Source organism: Chelonia mydas, chromosome 1, assembly GCF_015237465.2.
Source record: "Chelonia mydas isolate rCheMyd1 chromosome 1, rCheMyd1.pri.v2, whole genome shotgun sequence".
In the NCBI taxonomy this organism is placed as follows: domain Eukaryota; kingdom Metazoa; phylum Chordata; order Testudines; family Cheloniidae; genus Chelonia; species Chelonia mydas.
Window position 1 is genome coordinate 154,065,223 of NC_057849.1, and position 19,884 is coordinate 154,085,106.

General features: G+C 42.6%; 2 protein-coding genes across 8 annotated transcripts in view; one reads left to right on the top strand and one right to left on the bottom strand.

The window, feature by feature from the left end:
• Positions 1-4,770, bottom strand: part of RRP1B (ribosomal RNA processing 1B) — a 36,874-nt gene extending 32,104 nt beyond the window's left edge. The window contains exon 1 of the mRNA XM_007064435.4: positions 1,034-4,770. Within this exon, the coding sequence (XP_007064497.3) occupies positions 1,034-1,415 (382 nt within the window). The 5' untranslated portion in view covers positions 1,416-4,770. The remainder of the gene's footprint in view (positions 1-1,033) is intronic.
• A 720-nt stretch (positions 4,771-5,490) lies between these two features.
• LOC102933736 (heat shock transcription factor 2 binding protein) overlaps positions 5,491-19,884 on the top strand; it is a 123,638-nt gene continuing 109,244 nt past the window's right edge. For 2 of the 7 annotated variants that reach the window (XR_006287926.1, XM_043538165.1), the window contains exons 1-3: positions 5,559-5,655; positions 9,968-10,118; positions 15,506-15,609. Coding sequence is in view for 6 of the 7 variants with exons in the window: in XM_043538165.1 (XP_043394100.1) it covers positions 5,620-5,655; positions 9,968-10,118; positions 15,506-15,609 (291 nt within the window). In the remaining variant the exon portion in view is untranslated. Of the gene's footprint in view, positions 5,656-5,856; positions 6,280-9,967; positions 10,119-10,383; positions 13,030-15,505; positions 15,610-19,884 lie in introns of those variants that run through there. The other 5 variants (XM_037903069.2, XM_037903076.2, XM_037903092.2 and 2 more) reach the window with 5 other exon arrangements.

The window sequence follows — 19,884 nt, forward strand, 5'->3', positions numbered from 1 at the left end:
TCTCCGCAAGGCAGCAGCCAGGCTGACAGAGGAATTATTTCGCTCACCTCGCCGCATTTACACTGGGGATTAGGTCAGCATACCCATAGCACTCAGGAGACAAAGGTTTTCCAGAGCTGACCTAGCCACATTGATCTAATTTTTCAATGTAGATTAGGCCTCAGTCAGCTGTCAACTCTAAAGCATGTTGTCACTTAACATTTCCTCAGTCATCCAACTAGGGTGCTTCATTTGTGAGCTCAAATGCGTGTACTCCTCTGGCAATCATAACTGGGTTACATGCAGTTTCAAAATGTAAGTTTGATGAGCAAGCTTAAAAAAAAATTAATTCTGGTTCCAGTGATATTCTGTGTTTAAAATGGGGAGTCTCTAAGAAACCTGTAATATTTCTAAAGCCACAAGAAACTTAAGTGTACCCACTGTACAAATGGTCCACCAAGGAAATTTAATTGTCCATGTTCAAGTACTTGAAGTCTCTGTGCTCTTAAGAGCTGCTAATCATCCCCTCCACATTTGTAGAACTATATTTCAGGAAAAATGCTTCCTGTGGTAAAAGTCAATTAAAAATAATATAAAATAGGGACACAGGGCATACTAATTCTCCTCAGAAAAGATGGGCGAGTACAAGACACTCCACTCCCATCTGAGCAGCAGCATCCCTCACTCCCTCCTACTCTGGCCCTGCTGCACCACACACCACGTGCCAACCCCACATCTCCATTCTCAGAGGCTCCCAACAACTCCACGTGCCTCTCACACATTCTGTGACTCCACTTCCTTTCCCTAACGCCGCTGCCCCTCAGCAGTCTGCCGCCAGTGCCAATCCCACGCGCCTGCGCTACCCACCCTCCTTCACGAATGTCGATGCCTCCCGGAGCACCATGTGCTTGCCTCAGCCGCTCCGACCCTCACCCCAGGCACGTGCGTCTCCTACGCCCACGGCGTCTCCGCAGAGTTGCCACTGCCCCCAACACTCGGCTGCCCGCCCCAGCGCCACGTGCCTGGCCCACCACGCGCCTCTCCCAGTCTTTACCCGCCGGGCTCTGGGTCCGGAGGCTGATGTAGCCGCGCAGCTTCTTCACCGCCCGGTCCCGGCTCCGCTTCTCGTTGGCGGCCAATCTCTGCGCGAACTGGATCTCGGGCGGCTGCACGGCGACGGCGGCGGCGGCAGGAGCCATGGTCCCTGCTCCACCATCCCCCTTCGCTCCCGCTGCTGGGTGAAAGGCGTCCCTCCCGCCGGCCCGCTGGAACCGGCTGACGCGTTCCATCGAACGCCCGCTGATTGCGTCACAACCGCGCTCTGTCGCAAAAGTTGCTGGTCTCTCCGGGGAGGGTTCTGCCCTTAAAGGGCTAGTAGTCTCTTGGACAGGGGCTTCCGCCTGCTGGGAAAATGTGCCGGTTGCAGTTTGTGTCATTACAGCGGCTTGGCTTGCTGTGGGGAGCCCAGAGGCTGTTCTGCGCTGGTAGGCTCTGCTGCTCCACGGTGCAGGAAGAGCACCAAAGTTTAGGGCCCTGCCAGGCCATTGTTGCAACACTGAGCGTTCCCTGGCCCACCCGCCGCAAATTGTAGCTGGTAGCAAGGCACTCTGTACATTTTAACGACCCCCCCCCCCCCCATGGCTTCCGTAGAAGCGGTGCCCAAAGTCCCCCCGCACTTTTGCTGGACCCAGATGCTTTTCAGTATATAAAGCACTATCTCGCTCCGCCCCCCATCCCGGCCCACTGGGTACTGCATTGCTTGAAACCCTAGATTAGGAAGAACAGCTTCAGGGATTAGTAAACATGGACTGAAAAATCCAGGCAAACAAACCCCACAGGTGAGAAGTGAATGCTTTTAGGTTTTTGACAGAAATCGGAAAGCCCCTCTTTAACAAAAAGCGTTCCCCTACAATTCTAATGTTTATTTTAAACCTACTAGTCATCTCTTTGCTTTGTATCAGCTGCTCTGACCAGCACTGCCAAATCCCATTAAGGTGCACAAGTATTATTATTTCCATTTTACAAATGGGGATGTGAGGCAGCAAAGGCCATTGCTACAAATGGATCAATGCAGGTGAGTCATGCCTTCCTGGATCCAACTATTGGAGTGGGCATCACCCACACAGAAAAAATTTCATGGTCGGGGGGCCTTGAATTATGCAAAATCATGTGAAAAGTTTGTGGGAGGGACTCAAACTGAATTTAGAACCCCTAAATACCAGTGCAGTGCCTTAACCACAAGACCGTGCTTCCTACTTTGCAATTACACAGTGTTTTTTAACTTCAAAACGTTATATGGAAAACAGAGTCTGTGTATGCAGTTATAATGCCAAATCAAGGAGCGACTGCCTGGATCTGTTCTTCTATTCTCATAAAATACTGCAATATATTGTCAGCCCACAGAATCCAAAACACACAGGCCCAGGTTCAAAGGCAGTTAGGCACCTAAATACCTCTGAGGATCTGGACAACAGTTCATAATTTGTTACAACGCAGACTTTTGCCTGCAAAAACAGGGAAGCCACACTTGACACGCTAATTCTTTCTATATTCTTTCAACAGCACATACCTCTGATTTTCTCTTTCAGATTACTTATTTTTTCTAATCTTCCAGATATCCTGTCATACACGCTGTGCAAGTACATGAAAAAGAAAATGTCTGCAAAATGCTTTGAATATTTACCTTAATTAATTAGTTAATTTATTTGGGGGTGATAGATCAGTTTTGGAAGTTACTTTGCTCAAAAATGACTCTTGCCAAGTTAAAGCCAATAATGAGTTTTTTATTTATTCATTCAGGGACTTCATCCTGCAATAAATTCTGTGTGGCTGGACCTAGCTACAGGATTGGGGCCCAGCTAAAGTTGTAGTACTAAATGCTTGTAACAAAAGAGTGAATTCTGACTTTTATCCAGACCTTGTGACTACCTTCTACTTTAAGGCACACAATCAATTTTAAATTCACACTTCTGTTTGAAACTATTTATATCTACTATAGTTACAAGCAATATCTAAGATTACTAGAAATGACAGAGGAATAAACATTTTTTTTCAGCTTGCTTACTTTGTGGATTTGACAACACTTAAGGCTCCATCCTACAGGCTGTTCCACAGGGTCAGATCCCTGTGCCCATGTGGTTCCCATAGAGACCAGTGGAACTCCATGCAGGCACAAGAGGCCAGCTATGTAAAATGCAAACAGGATGAGAGTCTTGTTTCCCTGTTGTCTGTGTAAATTTTTCACAAACAACAGGAAAGAGAAAAGTATTTTTAAGGGATAGGAAACTATGATAGTAAAATCACAAAGAGTAGAAGCAGTATTCAGGGGTAAGTGTATTAATTAAACAACATTTAATTTCTGTAAAACTGACCACATTGCAAATTGACAGTGTCTGTGTGACCTCTCTCATGCTTAAGCTTTATGCTTAAAACATCTTAACAGTTTCTGCGATTCCTCCATTAAGCCCCGTGTTGTAACTATATTTTAAAAAGGCTGTAATGGTGATCTGGGGAATTACAGACCAGTAAGACTTACATCTATACCTGGACAAATTATTTGAAATGATTAAAAAACAAATAAAACACTTGGAAGATCATGGTATGATGATTGGGTCTAACCAGCATGGTTTCTACACAGGAAAATAATGTCTCACTAATTTCTTACAGTTCTTTGAATACATCAGTAAAGTAGTGGATAAAGGAGAACCAGACAAGAATTTATTTAGATGTCCAAACAGGCCTTTGACGAAGTCCCACACAAAAGACTATAAGAAGCTAAGCAGTCACGGGATAAGAGGCAAAGCATTGTTATGGATCAAAAATTGGCGAGGAGAAATTAAGCAAAGAGTAGGATTACTTGGTTTTCCTTACTGTAAAAAGTTAACAGGGTGCCTCAAAATTCCAGAGTAGGCCCTGTAGTATTAAACAATGGTCTGGAAATAGTGGTGAGAAGTGAGGTGTAAAAGTTGCAATGACAAAGTTATTTAGGTTAGTCAGGAACAGAGAGGACTGTGAGGAACTTCAGAGAGACATCAACAAGCTAGGCAAATAGGTAACATGATGGTGAATAAAATTCAGTATTGATAAATGCAAGTAATATATACTGAAGGGAAAAATTATCTTATACATCTTATAGCGCTCTAGATTAACTCTCTCAACCCAGGACGAGGACCTGGGCATCACTCTGAACAGCGCAATGAAGCCCTTGGCTCAATATGCTGCAGCATTTTTAAAAAATCTAAACGTTAGGATGCACAAGGAATGGGACATGACTAATAGAATATTATAATACCTTCATATCAATCAAAGTAGTGTGGCCTCATCTAGAATATTGTATGCAGTATTAGTTACCCCATCTCAAAAAGGATATTGTAGAATTAGAGTGGTGTTCAAAAAAGGATAAGGAGAATAGCTGGAGACATGGGAAAATTCTCATGTGAAGAGAGATTTAAAAGATTGCAGTTTTTTTATTTTAAAAAAGGAGACAAGAGGGGACATAACAAAAGTATATAAAATAGAGAAGCTAGACAAGACCCATCTGTTTTGCCTGTCTCCTAACACAAGTACAAAGGAACATCCAATGAAGTTTAGAAGCGGGAAATTCAAAAACCAATAAAGGTTTTCCACAGAGTATATAATTAGACTCTGGATCTCATTGCTACAGGGTGTCTTTGAGATCAAGAACTTAGTAAAATAAAAAAGAGAGATTGATGGACAATTATATCAAGAATATTAATTTTTTTTGGAAAGAATATTAAAGCTGATGTTTAAACCAATTTTTTAGCTAGTGCTCATCCAAGTCTCTAGTAATGTGGGACAGGGCAGGTCATCCCACGTCTCCCTACTGCAAGCGCTCTTACACTTTGCTCTGAAGTATCTTGTGCCGCCCAGAGACGATACCGGACTAGCAGGGCCAGAGACCTGATGCAGTATGGCATTGGCACTCCCTATGTGCGTAATGGACATCAAACACTTGCACTTTGCAGAAAATCCAAGTTGCCTGATTACACTCCTCTTCCGATTGACTTCACTTATTGTTACTAGCTGAACTGCCAGTCTTAAAAACTCCCGCTCGCCTGTTTGTTCCTTTGGAGCTGAAACCTTCATGGGCATCAAGTGCCCCTTAAAAACCAAAAAACACCCCACAGCAATCCCTGCCCACGCAGCAGCAGCATCTGCACCCGGCTCCCAGCCCAGGCACAACGGCTCGGGCACTAGCCACAGGGCAGGTCCTTATACTAACCCCCCTTCAAACGCTGCCCCTGGATTGGCCCGCGTTGCGCACCGTCCGCTCCCCAAACACGAGCTCGCCCCCCGCAGCTACCGGGCTAGCCCGGGCACCGATGGGGGCGGGGCCCCACCCGCTTAGGGGCGGCTCAGGTAGGGGGCGCCCTATCTGCCCCGCCCCTTAACGACAAAGAGGCTGCGGGGCCAGGAAGAGCAACGAAAGCCCCGCCCCTTGAGGGCCCGCCCCCCACGCGGCCGCGGTTCCAACTCAGCCTGTAACCCGCCAGGCTCCGCCCCTCGCCTCGGTGGGACTGGTGGGGTGGGGTGGGGCGGGGCGTTGAGGGGGAGTCACGAGGCACGGAGGCGCGTGGTGGGCGGCAGCGCTGCTGAGCGCCTCGCGCTGAGGCCGGCACTATGAAGCGGAGCGCGCGCCCCGCAGGGGACGGGCAGGTAGAGCGGGCGGTGCCACCTGCCTTCCCGTGCGGCCCCTCGCATCAGTGGCCCCCTCCCCCCACGCGAACCCCTGGGCATCCCCCCCCCCGCCGGGGAGGTGGCAGCGCGGGGCCCGGCCTAGGACTCCCGCCCACACAGCGGCGGGGCCGGGGTCGGGGCGTGTCCCCAGGTGCAGGCGGGGGAGCAGCGCCCTGCCCCAGGCTGTGCAGTGCAGGGAGGCCCGTGGGCGCTGAGAGAGAGGCTGGATAAACAGTCTGCCCAGCGAGAGGTGGCCTGGCTGCCTAGGGAGTGGAAGTGAATTTAAACGGTGGAGAGAAATGTTGCAGGGCAGTTCCTGCACGGGAGTTGCCTACAGCTTGTTTGAAGGCTGAGGGTCAGGTTTGCAGGATTGGCCAGTTCACGCTGCTCTGCTTGCAGTCCGTGCAGGCTATGGGTACCCTTGGGTACAACTATACAGCAAGCCGGATCCCCTGGCAGCGAGACTCAGAGCCCAGGTCTAAAGGCTCAGGCTCCTGCTGTGGCGCTAAAGATCGTAGAACTGGAAGGGACCTCAAGAGATCATCTGGTTTAGTCCTCTGCACTCATGGCCGGACTAAGTATTATCTAGACCATCCCTGATAGGTGTTTGTCTAACCTGCTCTTACAAATCTCTAATGCTGGAGATTCCACAACCTCCCTAGGCAATTTATTCCAGTGCTTAACCACCCTGACAGGAAGTTTTTCCTGATGTCCACCCTAGACTGCCCTCGCTGCAATTTAAGCCCATTGCTTCTCGTCCTATCCTCAGAGGTTAAGAAGAACAATTTTTCTTCCTCCTTCTTGTAACAACTTTTTATGTAGTTGAAAACAGTTATCATATCCCCTCTCAGTCTTTTTTTCAGACTAAACAAACCCAGTTTTTTCAATCCTCCCTCATAGGTCCTGTTTTCTAGACCCTTAATCATTTTTGTTGCTCTTCTCTGGATTTTCTCCAATTTGTCCACATCTTTGCTGAAATGTGGTGCCCAGAACTGAACACAGGACTTCACTTAAGGCCTAATCAGCGTGGAGTAGAGCGGAATAATTACTTAGGTCTTGCTTACAACACTCCTGCTAATACATTCTAGAATAATTTTGTTTTGTTTGGTTTGGTTTTTTTTTGGTTTGGTTTTTTTGCAGAACACCTGTGTTGATCAGGCTTGCTGTGTGGATGTAGCCTTAGAAAACCAGGGCATGTTAAATACATTAAATGCTGTCACAGTGACTTCTGCTGTGAGACATGAGCTTGGGATGACTTGTGCTGATAGATACAAAGAAATAAAACTTCAATTTGCAATCTGTAGTATATGTTTGTGTGAACCTTAATGCACTATAAAAGCACTATACTGGAGAGTATTATTCTCTCTACTTTTTTATTTTATTTTAAACACAGTTGAGGAAACTTGGTCACTGAATTCAAGTGATCTGTTCAACGTCACATAACTTTTGGAAGAACTGGCAATAGATAGAACTGGGTTATGTCTGACTAGTTACTTATTGTTATGTGCAGTGGTGTGGTAGCTGTATTGGTTCCAGGATATTAGAGAAACAAGGTGGGTGAGGTAATATCTTTTATTGGACCAACTTCTTTTGGTGAGAGAGATGAGTTTTTGAGCTTACATCGACCTGAAGAAGAGGTCTAGTTACTTATGAAGCAGCCATTGCCACATAGTATTTGAGCACCACATGGCACCTTTGTGCATTAGAGAAGTAGTAACCACGTTTTACAGATGGGGAACCAAGACACAGTTAAATGATCTGCCCTGTGTTGCACGGGAAGTTTGTGGCAGTGTCAGGAATTGATCCTAATAGGTTTTTTGAGTTTAGTCTGGGGCCTTAATCACAAAACGATCCTTTCCTCTGTTAAATAGTCTGTATCTAGTTCCTTTCTTTTTAAAAAATATTCCAGCATGTGGGCGGTTTGAAAATACTCATTTATGAGTGGAGGAAAGAAAATTAAACTTGGCTGTTGTAACTGTAATGTTGCATGAGATGAACTATATTTACTGAGAGAACCGTAAATTAGAACTTTCTCAATTTTGTAAATTTAACATCTCAGTCCAAATGTTCCAGTAACAGGTTTTTTTAATTTAGTGTTCAGTGCTGAATCTATCCATCTTTGATGCCAATTCCAAATTGATTTCCATTTTTCTCAAAACTACTGATTTGCTGCTTCATCCTTCCTGTTTGACCACTTATCTACCCAGTTCCCTGGTTGGTCACACTGTTCATCTCAAGTCTTGCTGCCCCATTTATCTTCCCTTCCTCTGAGCCCCTTGGGATTTAATTCATTTTAATATTATTTATTATTTGTAATATGGTAGCACTTAGAGACCACAATGTTGTTGGGCATTTTACAAACATATGACAAAGAGATGCTCTCTGCCCTGAAAACCTTACAATCTATGTAAAGAATCTTACTTTAATATTTTCATTTTCACTCTGTTGCCTGAACCAGAACAATTGGGATTTTGTTAAGACAGCACAGGTGTGTTTTTGAAGTGGTGGTGGTGGGGAACTGCAAAAGAAAAAAGCAAAACGAGAAGTAAAAATTAAGGGAAGCATACAAAGAGAAGAGAAAGAGGACGAAGCAAGCAACCAAGAAGAGAGAGGAAATAATAGAAAAGGTGTGGGAGAAATACAAATGCCATAGGTGGTGTCCTGATAGTTTAGTGGCAATGCATACTTGGAATGACCCTCACTCCCCCATCCACCTAGAGGTGGGAAAGTTGCATAGACAGCTCAGCACTTTAGGGAAAAGTTCTACATGTATAGTTCTTTAGCAACCCCTTGTGGCTGACTGAAGGAAGTTTGTATGCAGTGTTGCAGTCATGCTGGTCCCAGGATATTAGAGACAAGTTGAGTGAGGTAATATCTTTTGTTGCAACAACTTCTGTTGATGAGAGAGACAGAGCTCTTTTTCAGAAGGAAGTTTAACAGGTTTGAGGGGGAGCTGTTTTCACTAGAGGTTTCTTGCCAGCATGGTAGTTACTGTCTTATTTTAAAAATTAACTGACCACTGTGGGCACGCAGCTATTAGGACAGGTGGATTTGCAAGGCAAGGGGTAATAATCAGTTGCCTATCTATTTGCACATTTTTCAGGGTTACTATATGAACATTTCTGACTAGTTTTGGAGGGGTTCTAATAGTGTACACATCAAATAAAGATTGGGGATTTCAACATATGTCTACTTTTGTGTCCTTTTTGGTAGGTGAGGTAGTCCCCATAATGCAAGGTTCTTGGAGAGGGAGAAGGGGGGAAATTAAGGTTCCTGGGATGATGTTCCCTTCTGTCCCCCCTAAAAGGAGCAGAATTTAAATAAAAAGGGGAATAAGAGGAGAGAGAGACACCACAAGAGAGACTTGTGGAAATAGGATTGTAAGGAAAAAAATAGACACATATAATACAAAGTGATCAAAGTAGAAGAGAGTAAGAAATATGTTGCTTCATTCTAGGGTGAAAAATTGTATTTGTGGGGTTTGTTTATCACCCAGTTTAGTTGCTGGATGTAACATAAACATTATAATTGGATTGGTGGTTGAAATAAGCAAAATATCTTTTGAAATTTTGCAATCCTGCCTTTTGAAAGCATGTTGGAGAACAGATATTGAAGACAAAGAAAACCGAAGCTCTTAGTGACAACTTGTGAATGTACAGCAGAATTTTCAAGACAGTGCAATGTGCACCTTCACCTCTGAGATTAGAGCTGAGTCCTCACTTTATTTTGGCATTGAGATTTTTTTTTTTAATCATGGGTTTTTTTAAACCAGAGCTAATTTTCTCAGATGCAGAGTTGAAATGGATGCTATAGCAATAGTTAGATACAAGAAGAGGAATTACATTACTCTTACTGGTTTTAACTTGGAATTTAATTGCTTCTGTGTGTTTTTGGTTCATCATGAATGTTAATTTAAGAATTTTTAAAATTTAATTGATCTTTTGTGGTGAATAGAAATATTTCCAGTAGAAGAACTATTATAATTTAGCAACATGGTTGGGGGGTTCCGAAAACTTTTGAGTTCATTTAAAAATTTGAAAGGTACAGCATAAGCCTTAGGTCATTCTAAATACAGTAGTTCAGCATGTGTATGACACTTGCTATTGTCAAAGTCCCGTGCTTTAAAAGACCACTAGATGACATTTTCTTTCAAAATAAAATTCTATATTTCTGAAGATATATTGAACGCAGGGAGATGCATTTGTGGGAGAGAAGGAAGGATGTGTAACCAGAATACAAATTAGAGAATATTGTAGAGTAACAAAGATATGTGGTCTGTTCCATGTTTCAGAAGGCTGAGACCAAAGAGGAATTTGTTAAAGTCAGAAAGAGAGATTTGGAGAGACTGACAACTGAAGTGATGCAGTTACGAGACTTCCTGCCTCGAATACTGAATGGAGATGTCTTGGAGAGCTTCCGGAAATTGGATGTTATTGAAACAAGTGAGTTGCACCACATTAGCAGCAATCATAAATACTTCCAGCACTGTTGAGAACAAACACAGCCTGGTTTGTACAAATGGCTATAGATTTTTGTTGACACATTCTGCTTAAATATTTTGTTAAAGGATAACCCTGGTGTTTTTCAAAATATCAGAATTAACTAGACATGTCAATCAATTAAATTTTTTAAAATGTTTTAATTAGTTAACTGAAGACAAAATCTTTATTTACTCACGCAAGCTGCTATTTTCCTATTAAAAGACAGGAAGAGAGATTGGGACAGGAAGAAACTCATTCTGCATCGAAAACCATGAGAGAAGTGCAACGGAAGATGAGGCTCCAAAGAAATTGGACCTTTTTGAACATAAGGCATATCTATCTGCTTCCCTTCAACTTTATATCACAAACTACTAGGCTTTGTTTGCAAAATACAGTTTTTTTGAGATGGCAGAGGGTAACCCCTTTCCTATCCAAGCTCCAACAGCTGTGGAGAAGAACTGAGGGAGACCATCAAAGAGAGCCAAATAGTAGTAAAGATGGTGCTGCCAGTTTCTGTGGATGCATCGTACATGGCTGCCGGATCCATGGTCATGGCCATTACACCTACTTGCCTCTTGGTTGCAGACACTTAGTATTCCGAAAGAAGTACAAACTTCTATAAAAGACTTCAAGGAGATGAAGTAGTTCAGTAACTAGATGGATGAAGTGCTCCGCTCCTTCAAAGATTCCAGAGCTCTGCTGAGGTCAGTAGTAAACTATTCTCCAGTACCATACTAAAAGCTGTTCCAATACCAGCTCCAACACGACAAAGAATGCTATCGTTCCCCCATAACTGCCAAGCAGAATAACCATCCAGGAAACAGCTTCTTATTCCAGAAGAGACCCGTCATCCTCCATCATGCACCCAAATCCCTCTCAGGGGCAGCAGGTTTGATGGGAGTGTCGGGAGCCTCATCAAGAGCAATCCAGAGTTGATCTTCAGAAAATGCTTTACGGCCTTCCTAGGGGTGTGGCCAGAGATGACTGCTGACAAACGGGTGTTCAACATCATTGCCCACTGCTACCCCATCAACTTTCATTTTTTGCCTCTTGCCTACTTCCTTTTACTGTCCCTCTTCAGGGACCCTTCCTGCGAGTACCTGTTATAGAAAGAAGTCTCTCAGAAGCCACAGAGAAGGTGCTGCAAGAGTACGGGGGTAGATGCATCTGCTTGTAATACTTCCTTATTATGAAGAAAAAATGGGGTCTTTGTCCTATCCTACACCTGAGGAGACCAAACAAATATGTACACTGCCTCAGATTTAGGATTGTAATGCTTGCCTCCATTATTTCATCTCTTCAGGCTCAAGATCGGTTCTTTGCTCTCAACTCACAAGACAGACCTCCACATAGCCACCATCCACCTGGCCCACAGGAAGTACCTGAGATTTACAGTGGGGCCTACTCACCAGCAGTATAAGGTATTGTTATTCCGGCTCTTCACGTCACCAAGAGACTTCAGAAAATGCCTAACTGTGGTGATGGCAGCAGTGCACCTGAGAAAGAGGATCATCCACATCTATCTATGGCCAGATGATGTTAATCGGAGGCAGCTCACAACAAGAGACATTGACAAGTTTCAGTTATGTCCTCTGTCCCTTTTCCTAGCTGTACTTCCAGAAAATGTCCCTGTGGCCTGCCACCTCCCACAGCTCCCATTAGCTTGGAACTGCAAACAATGGCCACTGGGAGCTGAGGGGGGCCATGCCTGCAGACGGTCAACATCAGCAAAATGTCTCGTGGCCCGCAATCAGATTACCCTGATGGGCCGCAGGTTGTCCACCACTGGCCTAATGTAAACTTACTGGCCAGAGAACTTATTTCAGCATGGGACCTCAATGTTATTCTCCTAAAACTTACAGAGTGCGCCCCTGCTTTTGAGCCTCTTTCCTACTGTGCTCCATCCACCATCTCTCAAAACAATCTTTTTTGGTGGCCATCACCTTAGCCAGCAGAGTGAGTGAGCTTCAGGCGCGCATGGCTGAACCCCCATACACATTGTTTCATGCAGTCAATGTGGTACTGTGATCTTAGGAAGATTCGTACCCAAAATGATTTCTGAATTCCAGTTAAGTCAATCCTTTAACTTACCTGTGTTCTTCCCAAAACAACACTCAAGACAAGGGGAGAAGAAACTACACAGTCTGGATGTATCCAGAGCTCTTTGAAATTATATTGACAGGAATAAAATTTTCAAAGTGTCCTCTAATCAGTTTTGGTTACAGCTGGTTGTTTCATCGGAAACTTTGTCAAACTGGATAACACAAAGTGTCTTGACGTGTTACCAGTTGGCTGGTGTACCTCCCCCACCAAATATCAAGGCTCACTCCATCAGAACTCAAACAACATCTTCTGCCTGCTTCTGAAATGTGCCAATATCAGAAATCTGCAAGACAGCTACAGAGAGCAATTGCCTTATTTGTCAAGCATTATTCCAAATTTGGGAGAGCAGTACTCCAATTTTGATTTGACTGACACAGCTGGTACTCCTCATTCATACCATCTGGAGAAGATACTGTTTGCCAGTCATGTACAGTAAGAGCCACGCTGGCACATACTCATAGAAGAAAGAATAGATATTTACCCTACAGAAACTGGTTTCTTGAGATGATGCCATAATCTGCCCTCCTTCCCTGCTTGTCAGAGTCCTCAGCAGCACAGACTTTGAGTTGCTAGGGAACTGAGGGAGGATTGCACCCAGTCTGCCCTTTATGCCCTCGTGCTTGAGCATAAGGAGGCACAAGGGCATCTGTAGCCCTAACAGTCACTGCTGTTCAGAAAACGTTCCGAGCTTGTGTGCAGGAGGGGCATGTGCACTTACAATAGGATTCATACTGACTGCAACATTTCGAAGAATCACAGTTACTGTAGGGTAAGTACCATGGTTACATACTGTAACAGGGCAGTTACCCCGCTCCTAAGAGAAATTCTTTCTTTGTGTGGCAGTAAATAGAGCCACTTTAAGAACATAAGAGCGGCCATACTGGGTCAGACCAAAGATCCAGATTCTAGCCCAGCATCCTGTCTTTCGACAGTGGCCAATCCCAGGTGCCCCAAAGGGAATGACACTATCCCTGCCCATCCTGGCTAATAGCCATTGATGGACCTATCCTCCATGAATGTATCTAGTTCTTTTTTGAGCCCTGTTGTAGTCTTGGCCTTCACAACATCCTCCAGCAAGAGTTCCACAGGTTGACTGTGCGTTGTGTGAAAAAATACTTCCTTTGTTTGTTTTAAACCTGCTGCCTATTAATTTCACTTGGTAGCACCTAGTTCTTGTGTTATGAGAAGGAGTAAATAACACTTCCTTATTTACTTTCTCCACATCAGTCATGATTTTATAGACTTCTATCATATCCCCCCTTAGTCGTCTCTTTTCCAAGCTGAAAAGTCCCAGTCTTATTAATCTCTCCTCATGTGGCAGCTGTTCCATATCCCCAATCATTTTTGTTGCCCTTTTCTGAATCTTTTCCTTTTCCCATTCCAATATATATTTTTTGAGATGGGGTGACCACATCTGCATGCAGTATTCAAGATGTGGGCAATATGACATTTTCTGTCTTATTATCTATCCCCTTTTTAATGATGCCGAACATTCTGTTTGCTTTTTTGTCTGCCGCTGCACATTGAGTGGATGTTTTCAGAGAATTATCTATGACTCCAAGATCTTGTTCTTGAGTGGTAACAGTTAATTTAGAGTCCATCATTTTATATGTGTAGTTGGGATTATGTTTTCCAATGTGCATTACTTTGCATTTATCAACATTGAATTTCATCTGCGATTTTATTGCCCAGTCACCCAGTTTTGAGAAATCCTTTTGTAGCTCTTCGCAGTCTGCGTGGGACGTCACTATCTTGAGTAGTTTTTTATCATCTGCAGATTTTGCCACCTCACTGTTTTACCCCTTTTTCCAGATCATTTATGAATATGTTAAATAGGACTGGGCTCAATACAGACCCCTGGGGGACACCACTATTTACCTCTCTTCATTCTGAAAATGGACCATTTATTCCTACCCTTTGTTTTCTATCTTTTAACCAGTTACCAATCCATGAGAGAACCTTCCCTCTTATCCCATGATTGCTTACTTTGCTTAAGAGCCTTTGGTGAAGGACTTGTCAAAGGCTTTCTGAAAATCTAAGTACACTATATCCATGGGATCCCCCCTTGTCCACATGCTTGTTGACCCCTTAAAAGAATTCTAGTAGATTGGTGAGACATCTTAATTTGTTGGGGAATAGTCATGTTCATCTATGTGTCTGACAATTTTGTTCTTTATTATAGTTTCAGCCAGTTTGCCGGCCTCACCTCTGGAGCCACTTTGTTCTTTCCCAGTGAATTGTGGGAGAGCTAGTCTGTCCTTCTGAGCACATGGGGGGAATTGTGAAAAGGCACTGGATGAAGTTTTTAAAATGAATTTTTTCCCTTCAGAATTTCAGTTTGTTATTCAAATATAAGAGAAATTAATATTTAAAGTGATTACTAAATTGACTAAGTGGTACTGTATGTTCAGAGAGGAATCCTGGTCTCTCATTCTGCAGATTGCAGTGGGTGTAACTGTCCTATGAAGACAGCCCACCTAGTGTTGCAGGCTAGTTTGAAGTGGCATGGGGCTAATCTCCTGATTTATTAGTATTATAATTGCACTTGATTTCTATTTATTACAGCAAAGCACTTTAAATAAAACCATATTTCTAATAAATCTGGAGATCAGTTTCTCTTATTTAACTGTTTTTCTTTTTTAAAGCAATCATGGATCAGTTTTAGACAACACTATAAAGATATGCTTAGCATTTATCTAGTGTTCTACAAACATTAATACATTTGGAGTGCTTGTACTACATTTTTTAATTGTTCACATACTTCATACCCCATAGATTAAATCAACATTTACTTCTAGTTGGTGTTGGTATTTTCCTCATCTTCGCCACTAAAAGTGAGGGCAAAGATTTCAGATAATCTGTAGATTATGAAAACTAATAAAAAATAGAAAATGAATGACATTAAAAATAAAGATAATGTTCTGGGCAAAAGGGAGTTCAATTTCAACATAGCTTACTGTGCCCTGTTGTGGTCAAGTATGAGAGATTTGATCCTTCATGGTGAATTCTCATGTATTTCCTGGTTTAAATCAAAAACTTCATGTTAATTTAATAGATTTTTTTGTAATAATTGTTTAATAATGTGACACATAGTTATAGTCCCAGTTAGCCACAAGGAGGAGGCCTGACACAACCAAATATTAAAGCAGACTCTTCATATTGCATTTGGCAGAATCTTCATGCTTAGTGTAAGGTAGTTGCTTGTAACTTCTTATTGTTTAATTTGTTCAAATTATATTTTGCAGACATGGAAAAAAGAGAACAAGAACTAGAGCAGGTGAGAATGGATTGTGAACACTTCAAAGCCCGTCTGGAAACAGCCCAATCAGATTGGATGGGGGAGAAAAAGGTACATTTGTTCACAAAAAAGTAAGCTATGATCTGTATGCTCGAATTTTAGTAAGAAGTGCAGGGAAATACTAGTTCAGCACTTGAACCGTGCAAGATATAATATCTCTTCAGTATATGGCTTCTGGATAACCTGGAAAACTGTTGGGCACTGAGTTCATATAACCAAGTAATATGTAAATTGTGCACCTAAAAGTTCTAGCCTTAATGCTTTTTGTATGAAAGATTGTTCTAGAACAGAATGATCCACATGATAAAAGTAGTAAAATGAAACATGGCTGCAGAACTAATAATTATTTGAAGCTGAAATCTTAAAGGAAAACAAATTCACACTTCTGTCTGAATTTATTTACCTCTTGTTATAAATGTCTCTAAAATAACTAATTACATATTATTCCCAAATGGAGTTGGGGGGAAAACTAAATATGTTTGATGATTGTGTTCAGAGATCTCTCCTTTTTTTCAAACATAAAATTACACCTGAATTGGTATAATAAAGGGATTGTCTCTGTTACATATATATGTATTGCATAGTCTACATGGGTTAAAAATAATTTGATTTTTTTATATTTTATGTGCCGCAATTGTTATACGTCACAGGATGAATTTAGGACAGTTTTATCCTTAAATATGAATTTCCTTAATTTTTTTTTAGATTGTTTGACTCTTTTTGAATCTGGTTTAACACACAGCACTGGAAATCTACATAAATGTGCTCTTTGTATCAAGATTGAGAAACACACTGCTTGGGTGTTCGCAAAGCTTGTTGCAAGATCTTTTCAGATAGTTGACATCAATAGCTGTTTGGAGGAATTAGTCCCTTGAATTTAATATAACATTTCTATAATGTGTCTGTTTCAAAAGGAAAAATACATGGAATATAACACAGGCATTGCTGTGCACAAAATGAAACCTTCTCCCATCTGGGCTGATTTAAGCTGTGTGCATTTTTTGTTTTTAATACAGTATTTCTTTTTGGCCACTGTTCTCATTTCTCCTGCTGTCATGTCATGTACCACTAGCTGTACCTGAGTAAAACTCTAGATCTAACTATAGTTGCAATACTGCATAGAGACATTCTCAAGCAAAGTGGAATGCTTGACTCCAGAAAGTGACCTAGGGATTGACTACATAGGGAAGATGCTCTACAATAATGTAGGGCGTGAATTTAAAGGGCAGTAGCTATTCCAGAATAGCTCTTGGTGTGGATACTCTTGTTCCACAAAAAGAGTGCCTTTTTCCAGCTTGTCTTGATCTGCTTCCAAAATGGATTAAGCTAAATCAGAAAAAGGCATTCTTACTCCAGAATAAGAATGTCCACAGGGGGAGTAATTGCAGAATACAGTAACTCCTCACTTAATGTCCTCCCGCATCACTTTGTTTCAAAGTTACGTCGCTGCTCAGTTAGGGAACATGCTTGTTTAAAGTTGTGCAGTGCTCCCTTATAACGTCGTTTGGCTGCCTGCTCTGTACACTGCATGTAAGATTTTGTGGAAGAGCAGCAACTTTACAAGGGAGCATTGCACAAGTTCCTCTTCTCTGCCTCCTCCCCTTCCCTCCCAGCGCTTCCCCCACCGCCAAACTGTTTGGCGGCGCTTAAGACTTTCTGGGAGGGAGGAGGAGGAGCAGGGAAGCGCTGCATCTCCACTCCTCCCCCTCCGTCCCAGAAAGTCCTAAGTGCCGCCTAACAGGTGTTTGGTGGCGCTTAGGACTTTCTGGGAGCGGGGATGTGGCATGCTCCAGAGAGGAGGTGGAGTGGGGGTGGGAAGAGTTGGGCCTGGAGTGGAGCGGGGACGGGAAGAGGCGGGCTTGGAGCATCCCCCAGCAAAGTCAGCGCCTGTTCTTCTCCAGGTGAGCTGCCACTGCTACCACAAAGGTGCTTCCTAGCGGCCTTGCCTGCAGTGGGCTGTGCCTGTGTGGGGTAAGCCAGGGGAACTTCCCAATCACAGTACAGTACTGTACAGTATATAATGCCTTTTGTCTGCCCCCTCAAAATTTCCTTGGAACCTAACCCCCCACATTTACATTAAATCTTACGGGGAAATTGGATTTGTTTAACATCGTTTCACTTAAAGTTGCATTTTTCAGGAACATAACTACAACGTTAAGTGAGGAGTTACTGTAGCTTATTCTGCTGTAGCTATTCTGGTCCATTCCTCAGTGGTCTAAGTATCAGATTTGAAATACCTACACATCTTATTGCCACTGACTCAAATCCTGACCTAATGGATTCAACCCTCCACTCTTACAAACTTTATAAACTGAGTGCCGTCCTGTTCACTGTGTGTGCTCTCTTTTGGATAAGACCTTAAAATAAATTATGGCACATTTAATAAGAGTAGGAGTTTCCCTGGTGTTCTTGGCCAAAGCTTCCCTCTCATCTTCATTGTTGTGCAGTATGTGCTGGTTGCCTTCCAGTCAAAAACTATGTGTCTTTCAGTGGTGTGTGTATGTATAGGTTGTGAAAGTCTTTGGGATCCTGATGGATATACGTATAGTATTATAATTGTCTACTTATTTGCATGTCATTATCCAGAATACTCTTTCAGTTGACAGCTATTTAGTAGCAATGATGGTGGTGTCAGTCTGGGAACAAGTTAAAAGATGTAGTCGTGTTTGTGAATGTACTGAATTGTTTTCTGCATGTTCATCAAGCTATCTGAAAACAGACTGGTGATTCATTGGTGTGGATGTAAGACAAAAACAAATCACCTGGAATTTATGGATAGGTAATCATAGAATCATAGAAATGTGGGGCTGGAAGGAATCTCAAGAAGTCATCAAGTCCAGCCTCCTGTATTGTGGCAGGACCAAGTAAATCTAGACCAGGGTGGCCAAACTTACTGACCCTCTGAGCCACATCCGATAATCTTCAGAAGTTTGAGAGCTGCAAGACATGCACAACCTTTACACATAAACTTTCTATAATAGTAACATCCTACTTAATGTGTCACGGCTAATTACTGTTCAAGCTACAGGACTTGTGGGTCTCCATCCTGGTCGTAAGTCTTTGGAACGTGGTTAATATGTTGTCAAGGCAGTACGGAGGAGCCCAGTCAGATGTTGATTAGTAAGGACTGCATGATGTTTCAATTTTATGAACTTCATCATAGAGTACAGCAATTTACAGCAGTATGTTGTGCCGAAAATTGAAATAAGCCGCACACTAGTCTTCCTGAGTTGAGGATACTTCATTCCTGGCACTTGCTTCTGGAACTCGATTGTAGACTGTGATTTTTTTCATTATCTTTAGAGCTTAGTCCTCCTGAAATTCCAGTAGTTCCATTTCTACAGCAGATGTTTCTGTAACCACGGTTTTGGGAATTGGAGAGCCATAGTTGATCACGTCAACCGTGAAAGGGTTTACAAGAAAAGCAAAGCAGGATCCCAGCTTCTCCAAGTCTTCAAACATGGCCTGAAAGTATCAAGCAGTGCTTGTAATTTACCTCTGTATTCCTCACGTTTGTGATCTTCTACTTCAGTTATAGGGAATGTTTTTACCTTATTCTTGAGATGGGAAAAGTGGTTGAAGTCTCTTGACACTATGTCGCTTTGCAGAAGCTTTAACTTGTTCTGGCAGCTGAATACTGTCTGAGTTAGGTCAGAAATAATCTTCCTTCCCTTGGAGTGCCACATTGAGAGTTTGCAGATGCCGCATAATATCAGCGAAAAACACCAGATTCTGCATCCATTGCTCATCTTTCAGTTGTGGACAGGACTTTTCCTTTTCTTCAAGGAAAGCACTGAAAGGCTCCAGCAGTTCCATAAACCTATTTAAGACATTGCTGGTTGATAACCACCTCACAATACAGTAGAAAGAGACTCGTTAGGTTTGTCTTCAAGATCCAGCTCTTCAATGAAATTTTTGAACTGTTGATGAATCTTCCATTCGAGCAGATGAAATTGACAAATTCTAGGACCGTTTTTGTAATATTTTTGTACTTGAAGTATCTACCTGTGAGATGTTCACAATGGATGATAAAATGAACAGGGAGAAACTCTGGAAATTTGGGATTGCTTTTCAAGAGTCTGATAAGGCCTACTTTTTTCCCCACCATTGCAGGTGCTCCATCCATTGCTACACTGACAAGTTTATCCAGTGGTACATTGGCATTTGTAAATGCTTTGTCAAATGCGTTCTTTATGTCAACACCATGGGTTGTTTCTTTAACGCCACTAATTCCAACATTCCTTCTTTCACAATTACATCCACAGAAACATAGCAAACAAATACAACTTGTTGTGGTCTACCTTGTATATCGTGGATTAGTTGACA